Below are 19,617 nucleotides of genomic sequence, written 5' to 3'. Positions count from 1 at the left end.
AGGCAAATGTAGGCTAAAAATATAGACCTAAATGTATGTTTTCGTGCCATCTGGACAAATTAAACTTTGCTATCAGCATCTAGGTTTTCGGCTTTAGCCATCCACAGACACCTTGAATTTTTTTTAAGCCAAGAAAGTATATTTTTAGCCCATAAAAAGAGAAAGATTTGTACTGAAATGTTTTTTCTATAAGGCACAGCTGCATTACTGCTCTTTTCAAAGCACAGCGCTCCTCCATATTTTTGGGCAGTTTTTGTGTTGTTGTGCACTTACTTTAGGATACCTTTAGGCCATTCCAGTCGCTGTAATCAAAACAATATAAAGTATTTATTTAGCACTTATCCAGACAAATATTACATCAGACTTGATGTAAACAAAGCAATAAAAATGAGAAAAATAATAGATGAAAAAAAGAAAAACCCGGAATAAAACGTCATAGCCTAAGGGTAGGCAAAAAAAATTAGATGAACGAATCAGTCAATCAATCAATGTGGGTAGGTCGTTGTGCCCTTAAGTAATCAGCATGCTCTAGGCTGATAGCTCAGTTAGGCACAAGCCAAGCCATGAAGGACCTTCAAATCCCTTAGTATTATGAGTAAAATATAGTTATTTTCTTTAGAAAAAAAAAGCGGTGCAAAAGATTGCAATATAGATTTACACTGTACTAAAATCACTAATCCCAGTAAATGACAGTGAGTTGACCTGGTTGCTTAGTGCACAGTGTGAAGCTAGTGTGAACCTTACTAGCCACCAGAAATAGAGGAAGTTCACTTCAATGCATCTTGTTTTCTCCAGGTAGATAAAAATGACCGTGCAAGTAGTTGTTATAGTTTTGCCACTTCATTTCTGGAGTGCTATGTGCGGTGTCAGTGGCTAAGCTACACAGCTGATAAAAACTAAAACAATGTCTGCTTTTTGGATTATTTGAAGCCTTTTGTAGGCAGTCATATACATAGTTTACATAGTTTACAATAATGTACTTAAGTGTACTATTGACCTATTTCCATGTCATGCTTCCTATAACTGTACAGCTTTTTCAGTTCTGTCCACATACTGGTTGTAGTTTAAGTCCTGACTGTTGAAATGTTACTTAGTAATAATGTGTTGCTACGTCTTACAGAAAACTCGCACAGGTGTAAATAATTAAATTAATTGAGTCTCAGTTGGCATTTGCTGCATTGGTTTCACCAAAGCTGTTTGCATGCTGGCTCTCTGTCACATTTTAACAGCATCGTTAAAGTTAGTAGAAACACCTGTACTCATCCTGAAAGTCAAACTTCTTGTTTGAACAAGGTCTCTGAGTATCTTTTTTGAGAGTAGTATCCCCACAGTTTTAAATGCGTTGTTTTTTAGCAGCTCTTGTGACAGTTTATTTTCAACAATGGCCGTGAAGTAGTTGAAAGCAAAGTATTCTTCCATGTAAGTCATTTGAATTGTTCTTTTAAGTTAACAAAATATGTTGAGTGTGTGTAGTGGCTTAAACAACAACAAAAAAAATGTGGATGCTAATTAGTTTGATCTCAGTGTTATTTATTGATGGATAAATGATTGAAAAAGTAATAAGTAAGGGGGGATTTATTCCTTTTCCCTATCCTATCTAAATTTACCAGCACATTTTTAAGGTTTCTGCTGCCTTTGGTCAGTATTATAAGTAGTGAATAGATAAAACCTTGGCATTGCCAAAATTATGCTGCAAATTATTTAGTTATGTGTGTTTCTGGCTTGAATTGCATTTCACTTTGATACATTACTTTTGAAATTATTCAAACTGTAGTATCCTGTATCAAGATAAATTAATAGTCAAAACCCTTCAGTAATGCTGTTGTCACAATACCAACATTTTTATTCTCGATAACTTGTTTGAATATTTGATACCAATATTGAAGCAATACCACATGTAACACCAAACATATCAGGAAAAGTAATAGGCAAACTAGACTTAAGAGTATGGGATTTCTATTTTCATATATGATTTAAATGTAAACAACTGTTTAGAAACCTTGTTCTCATTAGTTGCCATTTTAAAATTGAATTTCACTAAACAGATGACAGACTACCTAGGAGGTGTGTATAGCCATTTCAATGTGTCTTCTTTTTAAAACTACTGTGGCGTTCAGGTTGAGTTTTTGCCTCTTCATTATAAGGTGTAAAATTTACAGGAAGCATTTCTGTCATTTTATAGTCAACATGTGGTTTGTGCGTGGATGTATTCCCATCTTGATGACAACTGGATTAACGGTTTTACAAGAGATGGACTGATTTAATGACCCTAATAGCTGAGTTTATGTCATAAAAGTTAAAAGGGTGCTACATAAGTGCAGACCATTTACCATTCACTTGAGAGGATTCAATATACCTTCTTCTGGGTGTCTGCATCCTACTGAACACATTTTCTAATAAGAAAGACAGTTTAAAAGATGAAGCCAAAAAAAAAAAAATGGTTATCATAGCTTGTGGCCCAGTTTGATTTTGTTTGAAATCAGCATAGTGATATCTAGGTCTGATTGTTTATAAAACACATAAGCACCACTGATGCCAATAAATGTTTTATTTTCATCTAACTGAGCTGGAAACATTAATTCACGGCTCTGTACATCCAGCTAAAACTGTTTTATCCCGTTTAGTCAAATATTTTTAATTTATTTGGTCTTTGCTGAAAGGTGTTGCATTGGTTTTTGTTGAAATTGATTTATATATTCAGAGGGTTCTTGTTTTAGAAATACAGTTGTTTCCTTTAACAAAAACTATCCTTTTTCTTCCATAGTAAAATTTCCCAAGAGCTTGCGTGATTTGCCTTTGTGTTAGTAATAAATCCTGAAAATGACATGATTTGTGAGTAATCTATTACAGGGTGTGAACATTTGCAGAATCCATGTAAAGATGTCAGAAGGAAGGGGGGCTGAAAGGATATAAGTGTCTTTAATCTGGCAAAGCGTACAGTATGGATAATCCGCTCTTGCTGACTCTTACTCAGTCTTATTTCTTTTATTTGTATGGGTGAAACTATGTAATCTTCCTGAGATTACTGTAATTCTGCCTCTCATTTCTCTTTAACGTTCTTTTTAACATTTAGTCCTACACATGCATTTGTTTTTTTGGCAGTCTTGTATTGTTTTGTCAGACCTGAGTCCGCTGCATTTCTTACAATACAGAAAAAAAAAATTTAAAGTGAGATTTTCTTATTAATTTGTTCTTCAGAAAAGTTTTTCCACACTCTCGACTCCAGTGCAGCAGAATGAAGTTTCACTCTCCTGATCCTAAGTCTCACATGGAGGCACCATTACAAGAATGTGTGGGCCTCTGAAATTAAGACAAAGATAGCTTGTTGAAAACACAGAGCAAGACTGGATTTTCAGAGCTAAAAATGATAAAAGATGCAATAGGAGCATATTAGGGATTGGCTTACTCTGCATGGGAGTATTTTACAAATATTTGCAGATCTCGGTGTCTGTTATTTCATCGGTCTCCAAATTAAGCTACCAAAGAAAATTAAAATTGTGTCTACCTCAAGGAACCATGCGTTATGTATTTAATCAACAAGTGAATCACTTGCTCACTGAGGGAAGTGATTAATTGATTTGACTGATAATTAATGTGTTTGGTTTGCTAACTTTCTGTTTCCTCCCTTCTTTCCCATCCCATTTGTCTCCTCTCCAGGCTCCGACTACTCTCCCCCGCCTCTTCCTCGCCCTCCTCCCCCTGGCCTGACAAATGAGCACAGTAGTGGCGATGACCATGGCGACCACAGCGGTGGAGGGGGTGGGGTTAACCACGGTGTTGGAGTGGTTGGCCTGGCTCCGGAGCATATTCCCACACCGGGGGCAGCGCTGAGCTGGCAGGCGGCCATAGATGCAGCAAGGCAGGCGAAGATGATGGGCAATGCTGCATCAGGTGGAGGGGCTGGACTTGGGTCAGGAGGGGGCGGGCCCATCTCTACAGCCAGCTCAACGCAAAGAAAGAGACAGCACTATAGCTCTAAACCCAAGAAACAGACCACAACGACAGCCACAAGGCCGCCACGGGCCCTACTCTGCCTCACACTCAAGAACCCCATTCGCAGGGCCTGTATCAGCATCGTTGAGTGGAAGTATCCTTTAAACAACCATGATCGAAGGATTGTTTTGTACTGTTTTCTGTCCATTGTTCTTTCACAACCTTTTTTTTAAAATAATGAAGGTGCCCTTAAGTCTTATTGGTCCATGACTAATTTTGGCGAGTTGAATAGCCTGAGGAAAACCAGTTCAAAATCTGCTCTCTGCTCATCTTAGTGTTTTAAAACTTGTTTGAGAACTTTTTCCCCCTTCATGTTCTGTAAAGCTGCAACCAATTTTAATAACCAAAACAATCCCGACACAATTCACTTCTCTAATCTGGTCCACAATGAGCCTTATATGATTTGTTTAGGTTACCGTATCAATGTTTCAAACTCTCTTTTTAAAGAGTTAAAGTCTTTGACTTGAAAAAACAGTATGTTGTAAGGCTGGAATCAGATGATGTGCTGATGTCACTGAGTCAACATTGTTAATCTGTCAAATCAAGATAGAATATTGAAGAAAAAGTTAACAAAATAAATTGAACAAAACCATTAAAATGTCAATTTCGCTATAAGTAGTTCAAAGAGATGCACAGACAACAACAACACTTAATAAACAAATATGATTATCAAAAAATAGTTTTAAACATGAGTCTGAAGGTTACAGTGAGGACTTAAGTTGTCAGAAAGCAGAGGGAATATTTCCCTTCTCACCTTTCCCTGTAATGTGAAGCTCATCTGTAATGGATCTTAATCAGTCTCCCTTCTGTCCTTTAGCTCTCAGTAAGTGTGATTTTCTTCATTCAGTAGTTTTAATACCCTCTACTTCTTCCATCTGTCTTAATGTAGTTATTTTTTTGTTTTCACATGAGAGGATAAAACAAATTGTGTAATTTTCCTATTTCCTTCACCTCCTCAATAGAGCTTTGTCCCCCAACACTTTCTGATAGCACACTCTCCCCCAGGTCCATCTATGCACCCATTCCTCCTTGGAGTTTCACACAACATTTACAATCCATTTCTTTCTATCCATCCAAATCCTTAATCCTTGATGTCGTTCTATCTTTTCTTTGTAACGACCCTTTCTCTCCTCTAAAGAACAGGATAAGTGATGAAAGTCAGAAATGCTCAGTGTCGCAGTCAACGTGATCAATACCAGGTGCATGTCACCATCAACATCACCTCTTGAAGAGTGCAGTCAAACCTCATCCTAAGAGGTACAAAAAGAGAAGAACAGCAGGCGTCAGGGAAATGAGAAGGGCAGGATTGTGGGCAGGACATGGATGTCGACGGGAGAGATAATGGAGCAGCGAAACTGGGGAGGGAGGGAGGAAGAGAATGAAGGATTGAGGGGAAGATGGGGAAGATAAACATGAAAAATTACTTGGCAGCTGGAGGGCAAATAATGAGTGAGGCGACTAAGTAGTGTTGTAGGTGGGATCGAGATGGATGAAGGTCGTGAAGGGGAGAGCTGAGTGAACTGGTGCAGAGAGACTTGAGTTTGTAGATTTGGGAAATCTTTGATCACAATAAATTCATAAAATTTAAATTCTTTAATAAACAAACAACATTATCATGGAAAAATACAATAAGCTCCATGACTATTCTTTCTTATCCCTATGTATTTTTAATTATAGACTGGGACTTTTTACCTTTTACTCAATCAAAAGTTAAATTTTCAGCAGTTGATAGGACAGCTACAGTTTGATTTGTTCCCAGAGCCAGTTCCACCTTTAAGCAGAGATAAATTATCTGTAACAAGTTTGTTTTGAGCATCCAACGATAAAAGATTGTTTATTCTTGAAATCTTTACAAACTGCGACAGTACTGCAAAAATGTTTGATCCAATTGAGTTGTATGGTTTTGCTTTATATAAAAAAATTCTCTGTTGGATCCTCACCATGGTTTTTATTATATCATGGATGTTACTCACAGATTGAACATAATAAATATTGGTAAAAGGTGGGATATTCTATTTTGAAATGTTTATATATAGAGTATTTCCAATAGGATAAAAACACTAAACTTAAGTGCATAACCTCGACGAGCACTCTAAAACAGCGAATATATTTGCGTTGTGTTGGCCATTTCTATTATTATTATCAGCAGTCAAGTAGTCAATGATCACCTTAAATTTTATGTTGCAGTTGTGCTGAAGTTGAAGAAAAAAAAAAAAGTAAAGAATTAATGGGAAGATGCAAGAAATAAACCCTGAGCATCCCTATGAACGTCGAGTTTTCAGATCATTACCCACAATTCCCCAAATCATTTATTCGAACCGATCCAAAGGGAGGCAGGCAAGAAAGAGACAAGGAAAGTGAGGAATATAGATAAGACATAAGAGTAAAAGACAATAACATAAACATGGTCTGTTACTGAAAATTGCACTTAAGACAAGAAAAGTAGACTGAGCCAGAAAGAAAGATGGTAAAAGTAAATTGAAATGAACACCACTGACCATCAGCTGGAACATGATGGAATGTCCCTTTATAATTACAAGGGTCATATGTTTGAACACTAGTCTGTGGTGGAATTAATACTCTGAATGCATTCATTGGGAGATAATAATAATACAGGAGATTGGACTGAAGACAAGTTTCGGTGCAATCTGTTGGTTTCCTTAGCTAGGATATTGATTCTGAATTGGCTCTACATGAATGAATTGGATTATTTTGAAATTAATTGGATTTCATTGGATTATGACTATAATGAATTGAATTCCAATTGGCTTGAATTGGACTATATTATTTAAGTGCCTTGAAATGACAATGTTGTAATTTGGCACTATATAAATAAAACTTAATTGAAATTTATTTGTATCAATTTGCCTTCATATTGTGTTTTTTCTTTAAAGGTTACTAGTTAGTATGAGCATATTTGTATGTCCTGGGTTTGGAGAGATCCTCTCTCTAGAGATAGCGGATCCAAAATCTTCCTCTTTTTCTCCTCTGTTACCATGACAACAGCTACTGCTCTCAACAGGTCGATGGGGCCTGTCTGAGCATACGCACACGCAGAAACACACACTCAGAGGATGCACATTAACACTTTTGAAGAACACAAACATACTTGCATGCAGATGATAAAGCAGTGAGACACACATGCTGTGTAATTATAGCATTTAAACATTTTGTGAACTCTGCAAGGTCAGTGTGACAGAGCAGAGCCACATTTAAGCCTTCCAACCATATCATCTAATAACCAATCACAATACGTGGTAGTTTCGTTAAGGTACCCTTGAGTGCATATAAAAACCACACTTTTACTTCCTAACAGTTTATACTTTGTATTACTTTTCACGTCATTCTAGGAAATCGACTAATTTTCTCAGCAGAGTGCTGACTTTGCTCTCCCAGACACTGATATCAGACAACTAAAAGTTTCTATCTTTGTCAAGATTACCGATAATCTGTGTTATCGTGAGCAGCATATTGTGTTTATGTGATCCACTTGCTGTATCTCAGAAAATAATTGCTTCCTCGTGTGTGTGTGTGGATACAATCTCAGTATGGTAATAAGTCCAAACAATATATCGTTAGGTTGTTTAAATGATAGATTCTCAAATAAATCCTAGCCCACTTGGATGCTAATTTAGTTGAATCAATTTTGTTTTATGGAACTGCTATAATTAACTCTACCAGTTTAGCAAAACCCTTACAAATCCTTAATTCAGCCTGACATTTCTTTTCTCCAGTGCTCTTAAATAGGGATTTTGCTGTTGTTGTTATGCCGGTTATTGTTCATTACTAATAGACTTTGTGCTTGATTTGATTCCTTTCTCAGACCTCCAATTGTTGTTTAGCTCTCAGCAGCACGGCAGACAGAAGATTTATTATCATGGTGATGGAAGCAGACCTCAAGGGTTTTTTTTAAATTATGGGTCAGGAACCCAGAGTGAGTCACAAGCCTGTGTTTCAGTGGGTCTCCACATGTCTTAAGTGAGTTTAATGAGCCCTTGGTACAAGGGTGAGTGATTAATTTTGATGCGCTTTGGTCCCAGGCTGAATGTGATCTTGTGGCTGACACTGTTTAAGGGTCAGTACTTAATCCAAACATAAACAACATATTAAAAGATTTTTTTTCTCCGTCTTGCTCTCTCTCTAACTGCAGAGCAACTAAAACAATAGTGAGGTTTCTAAACTTGATAGGTCTTTTTCCAGTGAGACCCCACGCATCAAGGGACTGTAGTACAAGATTGTTGAAGGTGTGGGGTTCACTTTTTATTTTCTAAAACTTAATTTTCTTCAAAACGTTTTAATCCCTCTTTTACCCCCTCAAACCTATAAGCACACCATGATTAGTTACTTTTGAATTTGTAAAAATGCATTGTGAGATTATAAGATTAAGAAAAAAAATTAAGATCTTTTTGAACTGATTCATTTGATTTAAAGTAATTCCTAAACCAAGCTGAAAGAACATGAGTAAACCTAAATTAGGTAGATAGCACAGCATAGAGGCTACCAAACGCAAATTATAAAACTGCTTCGCTACATTTTCTTTTATTTTCAGCATTTGGAAAAATATGTTTTTGTATACTGAGAAATAAACGTTTTTTTTGTTTGTTTGTTTTTTGGGGGGTGGGGGTGGGCTTCTGTAAGTTAAACAAACGTTGTTAGGCAAAGCACAGCAGAACAGGACGGGATGGTCGTATGTATTTTAATTTCAAGTCAGTTTCCTTATGTTTTTTCCTCTGTATCTGAGGCTCAAGGTTTACATAATACTTTGAGGTCTGACATCTAAATAATTTGACGAGGAGCGAAATGAGAGAAATAAGACAAGAGGGAGAAAAGTACGGAAGGAAGAAACAAAAAGAAAAGGAGTGCAGAGGCAGGGTAAAAGGAGAAGGAGGGAGGTGACAGCAGTGGCAGTTTGTAACTGTGTTGATGAAAAGCAGACCTCCTGTCTCTCCTGCTTTCTTGCTCTCCCTTCCTTTGCCTCTTTCTCTCCACTCTCCGTTCTCCCTTTCTCTCAAAGGCCCAAAATAATGAGGTCAGTCCCCTCTCAAGGACCGTTCCAAATAAAACCCCTCTGTCGCTCGTCTCATTCCATCTTGCTCTCTCTTTCTCTGTCCACATCCAGTCTTCCACGCGACAGGCCTGCTCCTTAACACACCCATATTAGGAGATGTGCTGTCTCTCTACCCCCCTCAGCACACACTAAGAGGATCCTAAGTTACTCATTGTGTCTTATTGTTAACGGAAAGGCAAATTCAGGAGCTTTGATCTCTCTCCATGTGTACACTGCTTGTGCACTTAACTGTGTGTGTACATACCTCTGTTTATGAAAGGATGTATTAGCTTGTTTAAAAATATGTCCTTGTTCAAATAACTTGCCTGATTTAAACTATATCTATTTGAGATTGTCAGAAGCCAGAGTCTATTTCATTGTATATTTTTAGAGGTTTGTTCTAAAACTGGATTTGTATTGGAGGATATTTTAAAAGTGACAAACCACCTGTAATAAAATTACATATCCAGTCCAGTTTGAGGACTGTCATTTGAGGAGATGTAGTGTATGTTTTGTAAGCCACTGTTTATTTGTTCTTTACTCTTCCTTAACCCTCCACTCAGACCATTTGAGATCATCATCCTGATGACCATCTTTGCGAACTGTGTGGCCTTAGCTGTCTACATCCCCTTTCCTGAGGATGACTCAAATGCTACCAACTCCAACCTGGTGAGTAGTGCACATTATTTCAACAGTTTTTCTGCTAAACCCCTATCTGGTATAATAGTTGCTGATTTAAATGGCTGCTTGATTTATAGGCAATGGTGTGTTTTTGCAGTCCTAGAGAGAAGGTTTCTTTTTCACTGTGCTCATCACAGCAGTGTGCGTTGTCAATGACTTTCAACATGGGAAAGAAAGTGATTAAGGGGTTTTATGAAGCATGACATTAGCAGCATGTATCTGCTCATTTTAGCATTTGTTCCATGTAATTTGCACATTGCCAGCTCTCTGGGTGGTTTGCTGCATCTATCCATATGAGGCTTATACAGGAAGGTGAAATACAGATGTCATGTGAAAAGATTCAAGACAAAGATCGTGGAGGGAAATAACATAGAAGCAGAAGTAAGGAATATTAAATAAGATGTACTTTTTTCTTTTAGCATTGTTTATTCCTTATGAATGAGCTTTTGATTTTAACATTTAACTGTGAAGTCTTAAGTAAATTGTGGGGTAAATATTCATCAAGATCTCTTGAGTGAGTTAATTTGATCAAAGGTAAAGCATTATTCTTTGTGAGCAAAATAATGTGCGGTCAACCATGAGCTTGTTGTGGAATGATTTGACGTATTTTCATTGGATTATTTTCAGTTCCCAAAATGTCAATGTTCGTCTAATGGGCTGAATTACAAATGTGCTGTATACATCTGAGAAAAACAAAAACGTCTTGCTACACAATGATAACTGTTATTTCATAACTGTTTCACAACTTATATACTGCTACAAATTCACATGTCCACCGAAGTGCTTTATCAGCTTTGTGGTCTACTTTTTGGCCTCCTCTGCTTCTCAATATCTTCTAGTGTGTATGGCAATGCACAAAGTTTTGATGACAGAGTGTCTTTTATGGGAGCCAGCACATTATTCAGAGCCATAAACGCACTCAAACAGCCTACACGATCCATTTCCTAATGGCTAGCTGCTGTTACCAGCTGTGATTTTTAAAATGAAGGTTGTGCGCTTTGCTTTCAGTCGGACTTATTGTTCACATGTCGGTGGTTAAGAATGAATTCTTTCAGTAGAATTTTTACCTGTTTGCAGATAAGTCTTGTCATCTTATCTGTTCTAGGTGGTCCACATCTCTTTGAGTTGATCAGTTTTATTTTCTTAAATTTCTTTGATAACCAGATATTATTTGGTGGTCTCTCCGACTCATCTAAAGATGAAACAATCTGACTCACTGATGTCAGACTATAATTCCAGCATCACATTTTTGTGACATCTGTAATAAATGAATTCACTCATGGCCACATGTTACTGGCTCTCTACAAATTATCGTTTTAAACATGACACATGGCTGTTGGGAGTTGCAGTTTGATGCAGTATTTTAATGTATCAAATGTAGGATTGCGCACTTGCCTGAGAGTTGTTACTAGCGAGTATTCAGTCAGTAATTTCTTTAGTTTGCTGGTTTATGTTTCATGTTGCTTCTAGTGTTTAGAATTTGGCTGTTCAGGCATTTGTGGCTTATGCCTTTACTTTTGTCCAGGGCTGTATTTTTTATTTTTTATTTTTTTTAAAGAATTACTTACTTATTACTTGTCAATCACAATTGTAAAAAAAAAAAAAAATACTGTATCTCAACTGGGTTATGCATATGTTTTCCTTTTTAAAATATTGATTTTACTAGGAAAATGTTGATCTAGTCTTGGTCTTTTATCCTAGAATGATATGAAGTATGGGTGATTTTGATCCCGGAGTTTGTCTTTAACCCCAGATTGCAATAAAGGCTGTGGGCTACAAATGGCCCACAGCTTTCACTTTGAAAATGTATCATTTAATCAATTTATGTGGTATAATCAGCCCAGCGTCGTAGTTGATATAAACATTTGGATTAATTTCTTAGCATATCTTGCTGTGTTAAATAGTAGCAAGTGGTCAGTCTAATAGTAATACAGCTGTGCAATTGACAATTAGCTATACCAGTTGTTTTATAACCCACATTTCAAAGGCTTAATGTTTGAGACCAGGGCGGCCACTTTGTGAAAAGCTCTCACACTCAGCACTCCTTGGTCTTCAAGTCATTTTTGCAACTTTGAGGTGTGTTTGGGGTCATTATTATGCTCCTATCCATAATGGATTAAACCAGAAGGGCTAGCATATCTGCTGTAGCATGAAGAGTGATGTGGAACTCCAAGACTGGATTATCCCCCTTCTGAGTTTCATTTTGATTATTTTCCCTACACTTGTAAACTTCTGTTACTGCCATCTGTCTCATGTGCATCAGTAGATAGGAGTGTACTTTAATCAGCTTCTGTGACTGTTATAGACAGTTTGTCCTTCACTAAGACCAATGGTTGACAGCCTTCCTTTGACAGGACTTTTGCTGATTGCAGTATTTGTTTAGCAAATTCTGTTACTGTGATGAAGTCACCTGTCTATCTTTCAGTGGAAAAAATCTTCATGCACTGATTCTTTGATAATGTGCTTACTTTTTGTCTGCCTTATCATGCTGTGGAAAGAACTGAACCATTTATCACAAGCATTTATATTGTTATGCACTGCTCCTGAAGTGACCCTCAGTCTGAGAAAGCCTTCTGACACGGAGACTTGGCTCTGATGCCATGCTTTCTGTTAGTCACAGACATGATTGTAAAGTGAGCAAAGGCGGGAAGTTGATTTTAATTGAACAAATATTTGAGTTGACCAAATCATCACTTCTTAATTAGAAGTGAAGTACCTTTGTGCAAACAAGGTAAAAAAACTGCCCTAGCAATGGTAAATAATGATTATTTTACATGTCGTAATTTTAGTTTTTTAAAGGCTTCTTCAACTATTCAACATTTTTATAAAGAAATATGTCAACTCAAACTTTTGGACCCCACTGTGTGATTAATGTGTATGTGTGTGTCAGCGTGGTGACATACACCAGAGGATGTTATTAAGAGGCGAACAGTAATCCATCTGAGACCAAGTAACATCTGTCACTCTGTCTGACATTTTCTTTCTTTTCCGTCTTTCTAAGGATTATTTTGCCACACTTATTCTTCAGAGCTCATCCTGCACTGCAGTGTATCTGACGCTATTCACATGTCAACATGCCCATGAATGCTCTATTACTGCTTTAGAGAAATGACTGGTATGACAGTTTTACCGTCGCATGTCCTGGATAAGAAATCATCAAAAAGACCCAGACAACCAGAGCTCTAGCTTGAACATTGCTATATTTCATTTTTACTATCCACACAGTTTTGTTGGGCTTAAGGCACACAAATGAATGGATAAATAATAACACTTATTTTCATTTGTTTTACTGCGTGTCTAGTCCCCGATTTGTCTCATAATGATACAGTGTGAAAGCAGGTATGAGTCAGTAGACGAGTAAATACAACTGAGGAAGGACAGCTGTTTTCATCCTCTTAATCAGTCACTCTCCCTGCATATCTTAATCTATCTCAGAATCCTGTAAAAGGCATGTATACACATTTCTTACACTACTTAGAAGCAATAGCTTTACATTATAGCTATTGCAGTGAATTTAAAGTTGCTTTATTTGTTCAATATATTTGAAAATGTTTCCCTTCACTTTATGCAGCCTTTGACACGTATAGGAAATTTAGACATGATCATGCTGTTCGTTTGTTAAGCCTTTTTAAACAAACCTACTTTCATGTTTTATAATCTTTCTCAGTTATTCTGGGCCCTATAAATGGCTTCTTTTCAACCACCCAAGTTAATGAACAGATACAGCAAACACATCGACACCACCACACACAAGTTACTCACCAGCACCACAGCTGTGGTCAATTAGTTTTATTACCTTCTGACAGACAGGAAGCAGTGTGCAGATGAACCAGTGTCTTAAACAGATAGTTGAACTATGTATCTGGGTTTTGGTAAGTGACTAGGACAAGTTTAAGCAAGAAGTCCTTGCATAACTGTCACAATCAACAGCTTTTTAAAGTATTTGTACAAGATGACTTTAGTGAAACACAGTAGCTAAAAGGGATATTACTCACAGTAAAAGAAGACAAAATATTGCAATGGTGCAAAAAAAGGTGTGCATTTTATAATGCTCCTGCACAGTGTTGTCCATAAATAAACATTATGTTCCTTACAGGTCATAATTCTTGCATTGTGCATGGATTTGGTCCCTCCTTAGATGTTCCTTACCTCATGAGGTAGAAACATATAGATGGAATGATGACGGAAGACATTAAGTAAGGAAAACAGTTTTGTAAACAGTCGTACAATCTTGAGCTCTTATTGCACTTTAGACCTGCGTAGTCACTTCTTTTACTTCTCTTCAATATATTAACATCTCTGTTTTTCATGATGGGTTTATCCAGCGCTGCCTCTTGTAACATCTCTGCTTAAGGACACCCTGACAGATCAAATTATTCTTATGGCACATTTAGAAGAAAAGACCTATGACCTTATTGTTTTACAGCAGGGATCTCCATAGTCAGATAGTTTCCCTTAAACTAGGGTATAGCTTTTCTCACTTTGTCACTTTTGCATCTCAGGGCAATACATTATGAGGCAAGCCTCTAATTGCACATAACTTAATTCTGAGCTACTGGTGGCTGGTGAATACTCCTATCATCAGGACTCACTCGTCACTTGCGTGTTTTTGTCAAGGATCAGAACAGCCGCACCGTGTTGTGGTTCAGCGGGCTATTGATTCTTGTGTTTACCTCTGACCCTGCTTTATCTAACAGAGTTTCAGAACAAATATGGCACCCTTTCTTAGATTTGCACAAGCTTCTTATGTAATACCAGAGATCTGTTGAATTGCTTCCTGTACATGTTTGCTATTTCTGTCTGCATCCCATAATGGGCTGCTCTGTCTCCTTGACGACATGCCCAATAATAGCACCAAGAGAGGTTGTCATGGATATGGTAACCGTAGTGATGCTCCTCATCTGTTTCTTGGTTACAGACGAAAAGCAGATAGGAACCAAAGTGTGAGAGCCTCCTCTCTCAGGAGGGAAACACATGCTGCACTTTGGCTCGTTCACTTTAAAGATTTTAGTTTTAAAAATGTCTTGAAGTATAATGTGATGCTTATTTTCCCACTGCTTCTCTTTTTCTTTTGCCCCCTTTTTTATGTTTGATCCCTTTCTCCCACTTGTTCCTTCTTCATCACTCCATCTTCATGAGATCAATATGGATACTTTCAAATTGACAGAATAATGATACCATAACCAAACCATTAGCTAATCGATACGCCTGATTAGACACTGACTGATGAAGAGGAAATATATGAACACACATTTACACACAAACACAAATTCCCCATAGTGGTGAAAGTCTGGAATAATGCTAGTGTGACAATGTGTGTGCAGTCAGGTGTATTTGATTTCTGTCTTGTGTGTACACATGTTTGTAGCATCTGCTTGCTCATCATTCATGAAAAGATATTAACTTGAGTTCATGGTTTTTCACAATCATGATTTGCATGGTGTGTGTGCACCAGCAGGCAATGTTTTGGTGACAGATGAATTGGGTTCTGGCTCTGCAGAAGACATGTGAAACAACACCTTTATATCAATACATCACCACTTAGAGGGTAATGGACCCTACCACAACACAAGCAAACACCTAACCGCTCACTCCCTGTTAGGGTTGTGTTTGAACGATATTGGTCACTGGCTCAGAGGCCTACTGGAAATAACCTGTTTGTTTTTCTTAAATGCAACCTCTTATAAATGAGTATTTTTGAGTATATACTAGTGTGTGAACGTGTGTGTTTATATTTGTGTGTATATATATATATATATATATATATATATATATACATATTGCACTTTCTTCTTGGGTTTCTTTGTAATTTTGGTAGAGTTTTTGGAGTAAAACACAAAGTAGGTTGGACTTCTACACATATGTAGCTATATTGCAGCAGGGATGGATGGCTATCAGATTGGCCACCTCCATACTTGAGTACAGTCAACTGAAACCCTTCACTATACAAGTGATACAGTATTGTGTGCATTGATTTATTGTAATTTTTAAAATAGGTTAACTACAATAATACTCTTTCAAAATAACTTAACTTTTGAATTAACTTAAACTTTCTTGAGCTCTGTGTTCACTTTGAAGTGAATTATTTCATCAGTTAAAACTGATTCAGTATTGTAAAATAAAGAGTAAGACGTGAACTTCAAAGAATCGTGCTGCTTTGTAGCAGTTGTGTATTTTGTTGATGAGATAAATTGAATCATTGTTACAAAAGAAGCTTGTTTGTCTTCTTTGTATTTTATACGTTACCTTTTGCCTCCCTTTAGCTCAATTATATTGAATTAGTTTAAACTGATTAAATAACTTTGAGTTTGCTTTTTAAGTTTGCTTATAACAACTCCACTAGCCATATCCTCTTCAATAATTATCTGTTTAGCACTGGAAACTATTGTCTCTCTCTTCATTTCTGCCATGGAGGATCAAGTTAACATGCTGTTCCCATGGGTTCTGCTCAGCTGCTTACAAGGAATATCTATTTATAGATGGAGAGACATGATCTGTATGGTCACTTATCTAAACAACTGCATTCTGTAGTTCCTTTTGGTGATGGGTAAATGTCAATGGTCGAGGTTGAATTCAAAGACTCATCACATCTGGATAAGGATACAGATATACGGGATGTCTGGTGGTGTATGTGGGTGTATGAAGGATATATTCATTAGTGTTGGTCCCAAATAGGCTGATCAAGAGGGACAGTATGCAATTGTTAAATACGTAAACAAACTAATGTGATTTACAACTGCAAGTCTCACTCACATCAGTGGGTTCTCAATACTAAATAATCTGTCATATTTGATACTTTACAACAAGTTGATACTATGTTGTAGCTCGGGGAGACATGATTTGTAAATGCATAATTGCTATTCCATATTTAGCTCCCATAAGAAACAGCTAAACCAGCTTCCATTTGCATTCATGACATGAGTGGTTCCAAAAGTTACATCTTCAAAATGCTTTTTACTTAGTTTCTGCTCCAAAGATCTTTAAAACAGTAAAGTAACTTTAAAACATTTTACAACTCATGGCTTTGTTGCATTTTTGTTTAAAAAAGCAGCAGAGTTTCTGTTTTCATCCGCAAGTGAAAAAGCCATTTGCAGTATTCTGCTTTATGATCTATGAACCATACTTTATAGCAACATGAAAGAGTTTATGAACTGTAGTTAGACTGTTGAAGGGCACATACTACAAAGCTCCCTTTTTCATTTCTCTTTGTTTGTGTTTATTTCAGATTTTTGCAGTGCCAGTCTTTAGTCATTTCTTTAAACTGAACACATAATTTCCAACAAAAAGTAAATAAATTTAATTAATTACTTTTTTTCATCCTCCTTTGCTCATTGGCTATTTGAGTGAAATTGATGTTCTATTACCCACCTTGGGTAATATATCACTTTATAACTATATCACTGTCTAACAAAAACCTTTTCTACCTCTTTCTTCAAGTGCAGTGTTCTGACTTTTTCCGAATAAAATTGTCAAATCAGAATATTTTTTATAAAATAGCCATAGTATCAAGAAACAGGCTTTCAAACAGGCAAGTAGAAGTAAACAAAACACAAAATGTACCCCATCCTCAGGAGATTTAATGTAACTGTGCATTAGCTTTTTCTAGTTGTTTTACCACGGCAGGGTTCAGCTATTCCATCTGTAGCCTAAATACCTTGGGCAGTTTAAGATTCTCTATGCTTTCTTTGTTAATATTGTTTTTGTACTTTGCTTCAGGTTTTTGTTTTCATGAAAGAGCTGAGACCTTCATCTCAGGCTTTGTTTCGACACTGGGTGACACCTTTCCCTCTGAAATGCCATGGTAATCATCTGTCATAATTTCTGCAACACTAGAGGCAGCAAAGCAGCATCCTCATATGAAGAACCTAGAAACCTTGCTAGTTCATATCAGCTGGCTGGGGTGAACTCCGGCCTCTTGTCTCTTTACATTATGAGTATAAATAATGGATGGATGTTGATTTGCCTGTATTTCTGTACTTACAGTTCAGGAGTGCAAATCATTCTGAGCTCGACTGTGTAATTTCCACTAAAACTTGAAGCATACAAATGCAACCAGAATCAATATTTTTAAGTTTTGATAGTATGGTGAGGACAATGTCCCAGGTATGTGTCCTGTTAGATGACACTCTGATAGAAGCAAGTAGTGAGGCGATGCATTTCTTGCAGTTTGTATGAGGCTCCAGATGTCCTAGCAGTAAGGAAAGAAGGATGAGAATTCAGAGCAGGATATTTTTACTGAGCTAAAAGTGTCCACCTCTGTCTCAGATCGACCCACATTACAGTTCACACAGAGCACACAGGGAGATTAGAGTCTCTTAATGTCTCTGTCCATCACTGAAACTCATGATTTTCTCTGTAAACCTACCACGGGGAGAGATGTCTGTCTTAATGTCCCCATTTCTGTCAGAGACGTTCTTGTCAATATTTGCTTTAATGACAAATACAGTGGACTTATGTCTTAAAATCTAAGAGTCAGGCAATCAATGCTTTTGCTTTTTCAAGTGGCTTTTTTTTAACTAAGCTGAGATCTTAAAGGGTAATAACTATAACTAAGCTTTTGACAAAAACGGAGTAGAACAGCAGTTATAGCAACAGAGAATTTCACTCTGGATGTGTTTGAAATATTATAGAGAACCATAATTTAGTTGAGTGCAACAGAACCAAAAAAACCTCAAACATTATTCTTTTCATGGATTTCATTAGTCTCAAAGCAGAAAGGGGCAAAAGATTGTTCTTCCTTATTTAATATCACCCCAGTGTGTTTTATCTTATTCTATTGTTGTGCCATCTGCTCAGTCTTTGTTATATCCTATTTCAATCATTACAAGTCCATTATCTGTCATGTAAAACCATCAAGTTAACTGCTTCCTCCTTGCTCATGCACAGGTGTTGTGTGTACATAATTCAAGTTAAAATTGTCAAGCTAAATTGACTCCCTCTCCATAACCAACACTGACTGTAATTTCAGTATGCCAGTTACCTGATCATTACCTTCCTTTCCTTTCATCTGCTCTTGGCAACAACATAGGGCTTACCTCAAACCATCTCCGGCATCTCAGTGTTATACACATCTGTAGATTATGAATAGTATATACAGCAAACATTACCCTTGTGCATTGCCCTTACATAAGGGTAATGGCAATGAACAATGGATTTCCAGACAATTTAGAATAGCAAACAGGTATAATATGTAGTGTGTGTTTAGTGCAAACTAATATTTGATCTGTTGTGAAAATATGGTTTGACATCACCAAAGTAGTTGTTCAAACTTCACACCAACTCCTTTTAGCTAAAAGATGAGAAAAAATTAAACTATTCATGCAAAAATAAACACCAACCCTTACTTTATAAGACCCCACATGCCCTAACACCACCAAATTTATCAGTGATGTACACTTTAAAAGTAGTGATCCTTTAATGGCCTGTAGTCAAGCTCCTACTTTGGATGCTTTGATCAAAGATGATAAGCACGATAGCTGAATTCACATTTAGTGCAGATGCCTAAGCTCACTTGCTCACTGAATTAATAGGTGATGCTGTGTTTCTCAGAGTTTCTCTGAGTGCCTCTGTCAGGGAGAGCTAGCAGTCATGTTGGTGTGGTATTCACTGACATTTAGCCATCTGGTCTTGGATCTGCCAGCTATACACTTTTTCTCCCTCCCTCTCTTTCTCATTGAATTTTAAGATACACAGACACAAAGGTAATGATGTACATAGATGTATCCACCTTGGTTGAAACTGTTGGTAAGGCGAATCATGATGCAGAACACTGATGTGTGTGTCTGTGTCTGTGTGTGTATATCTGCTCAATTGCAAGTGTGGGTTACGTGTTTTGTTTCTTTTTTCTGCACCATCAAAGAACTGGGTTCCCATAGAAACAGATGTTTCCATTTTCC

The 19,617-nt window shown here is 37.0% G+C and overlaps 1 protein-coding gene across 10 annotated transcripts in view; it reads left to right on the top strand.

The window, feature by feature from the left end:
* Positions 1-19,617, top strand: part of cacna1c (calcium channel, voltage-dependent, L type, alpha 1C subunit) — a 175,531-nt gene that overhangs the window by 43,971 nt on the left and 111,943 nt on the right. For all 10 annotated transcript variants that reach the window (XM_072377674.1, XM_072377671.1, XM_072377667.1 and 7 more), the window contains exons 2-3: positions 3,658-4,087; positions 9,604-9,709. In XM_072377674.1, the coding sequence (XP_072233775.1) occupies positions 3,658-4,087; positions 9,604-9,709 (536 nt within the window). The remainder of the gene's footprint in view (positions 1-3,657; positions 4,088-9,603; positions 9,710-19,617) is intronic.

This window comes from Leuresthes tenuis, unplaced genomic scaffold (genome assembly GCF_036924035.1).
Source record: "Leuresthes tenuis unplaced genomic scaffold, fLeuTen1.0.hap1 SCAF_23, whole genome shotgun sequence".
NCBI lineage: Eukaryota > Metazoa > Chordata > Actinopteri > Atheriniformes > Atherinopsidae > Leuresthes > Leuresthes tenuis.
The sequence above is the reverse complement of the archived record's forward strand: the minus strand, read 5'-3'. Positions and strand labels throughout refer to the sequence as shown.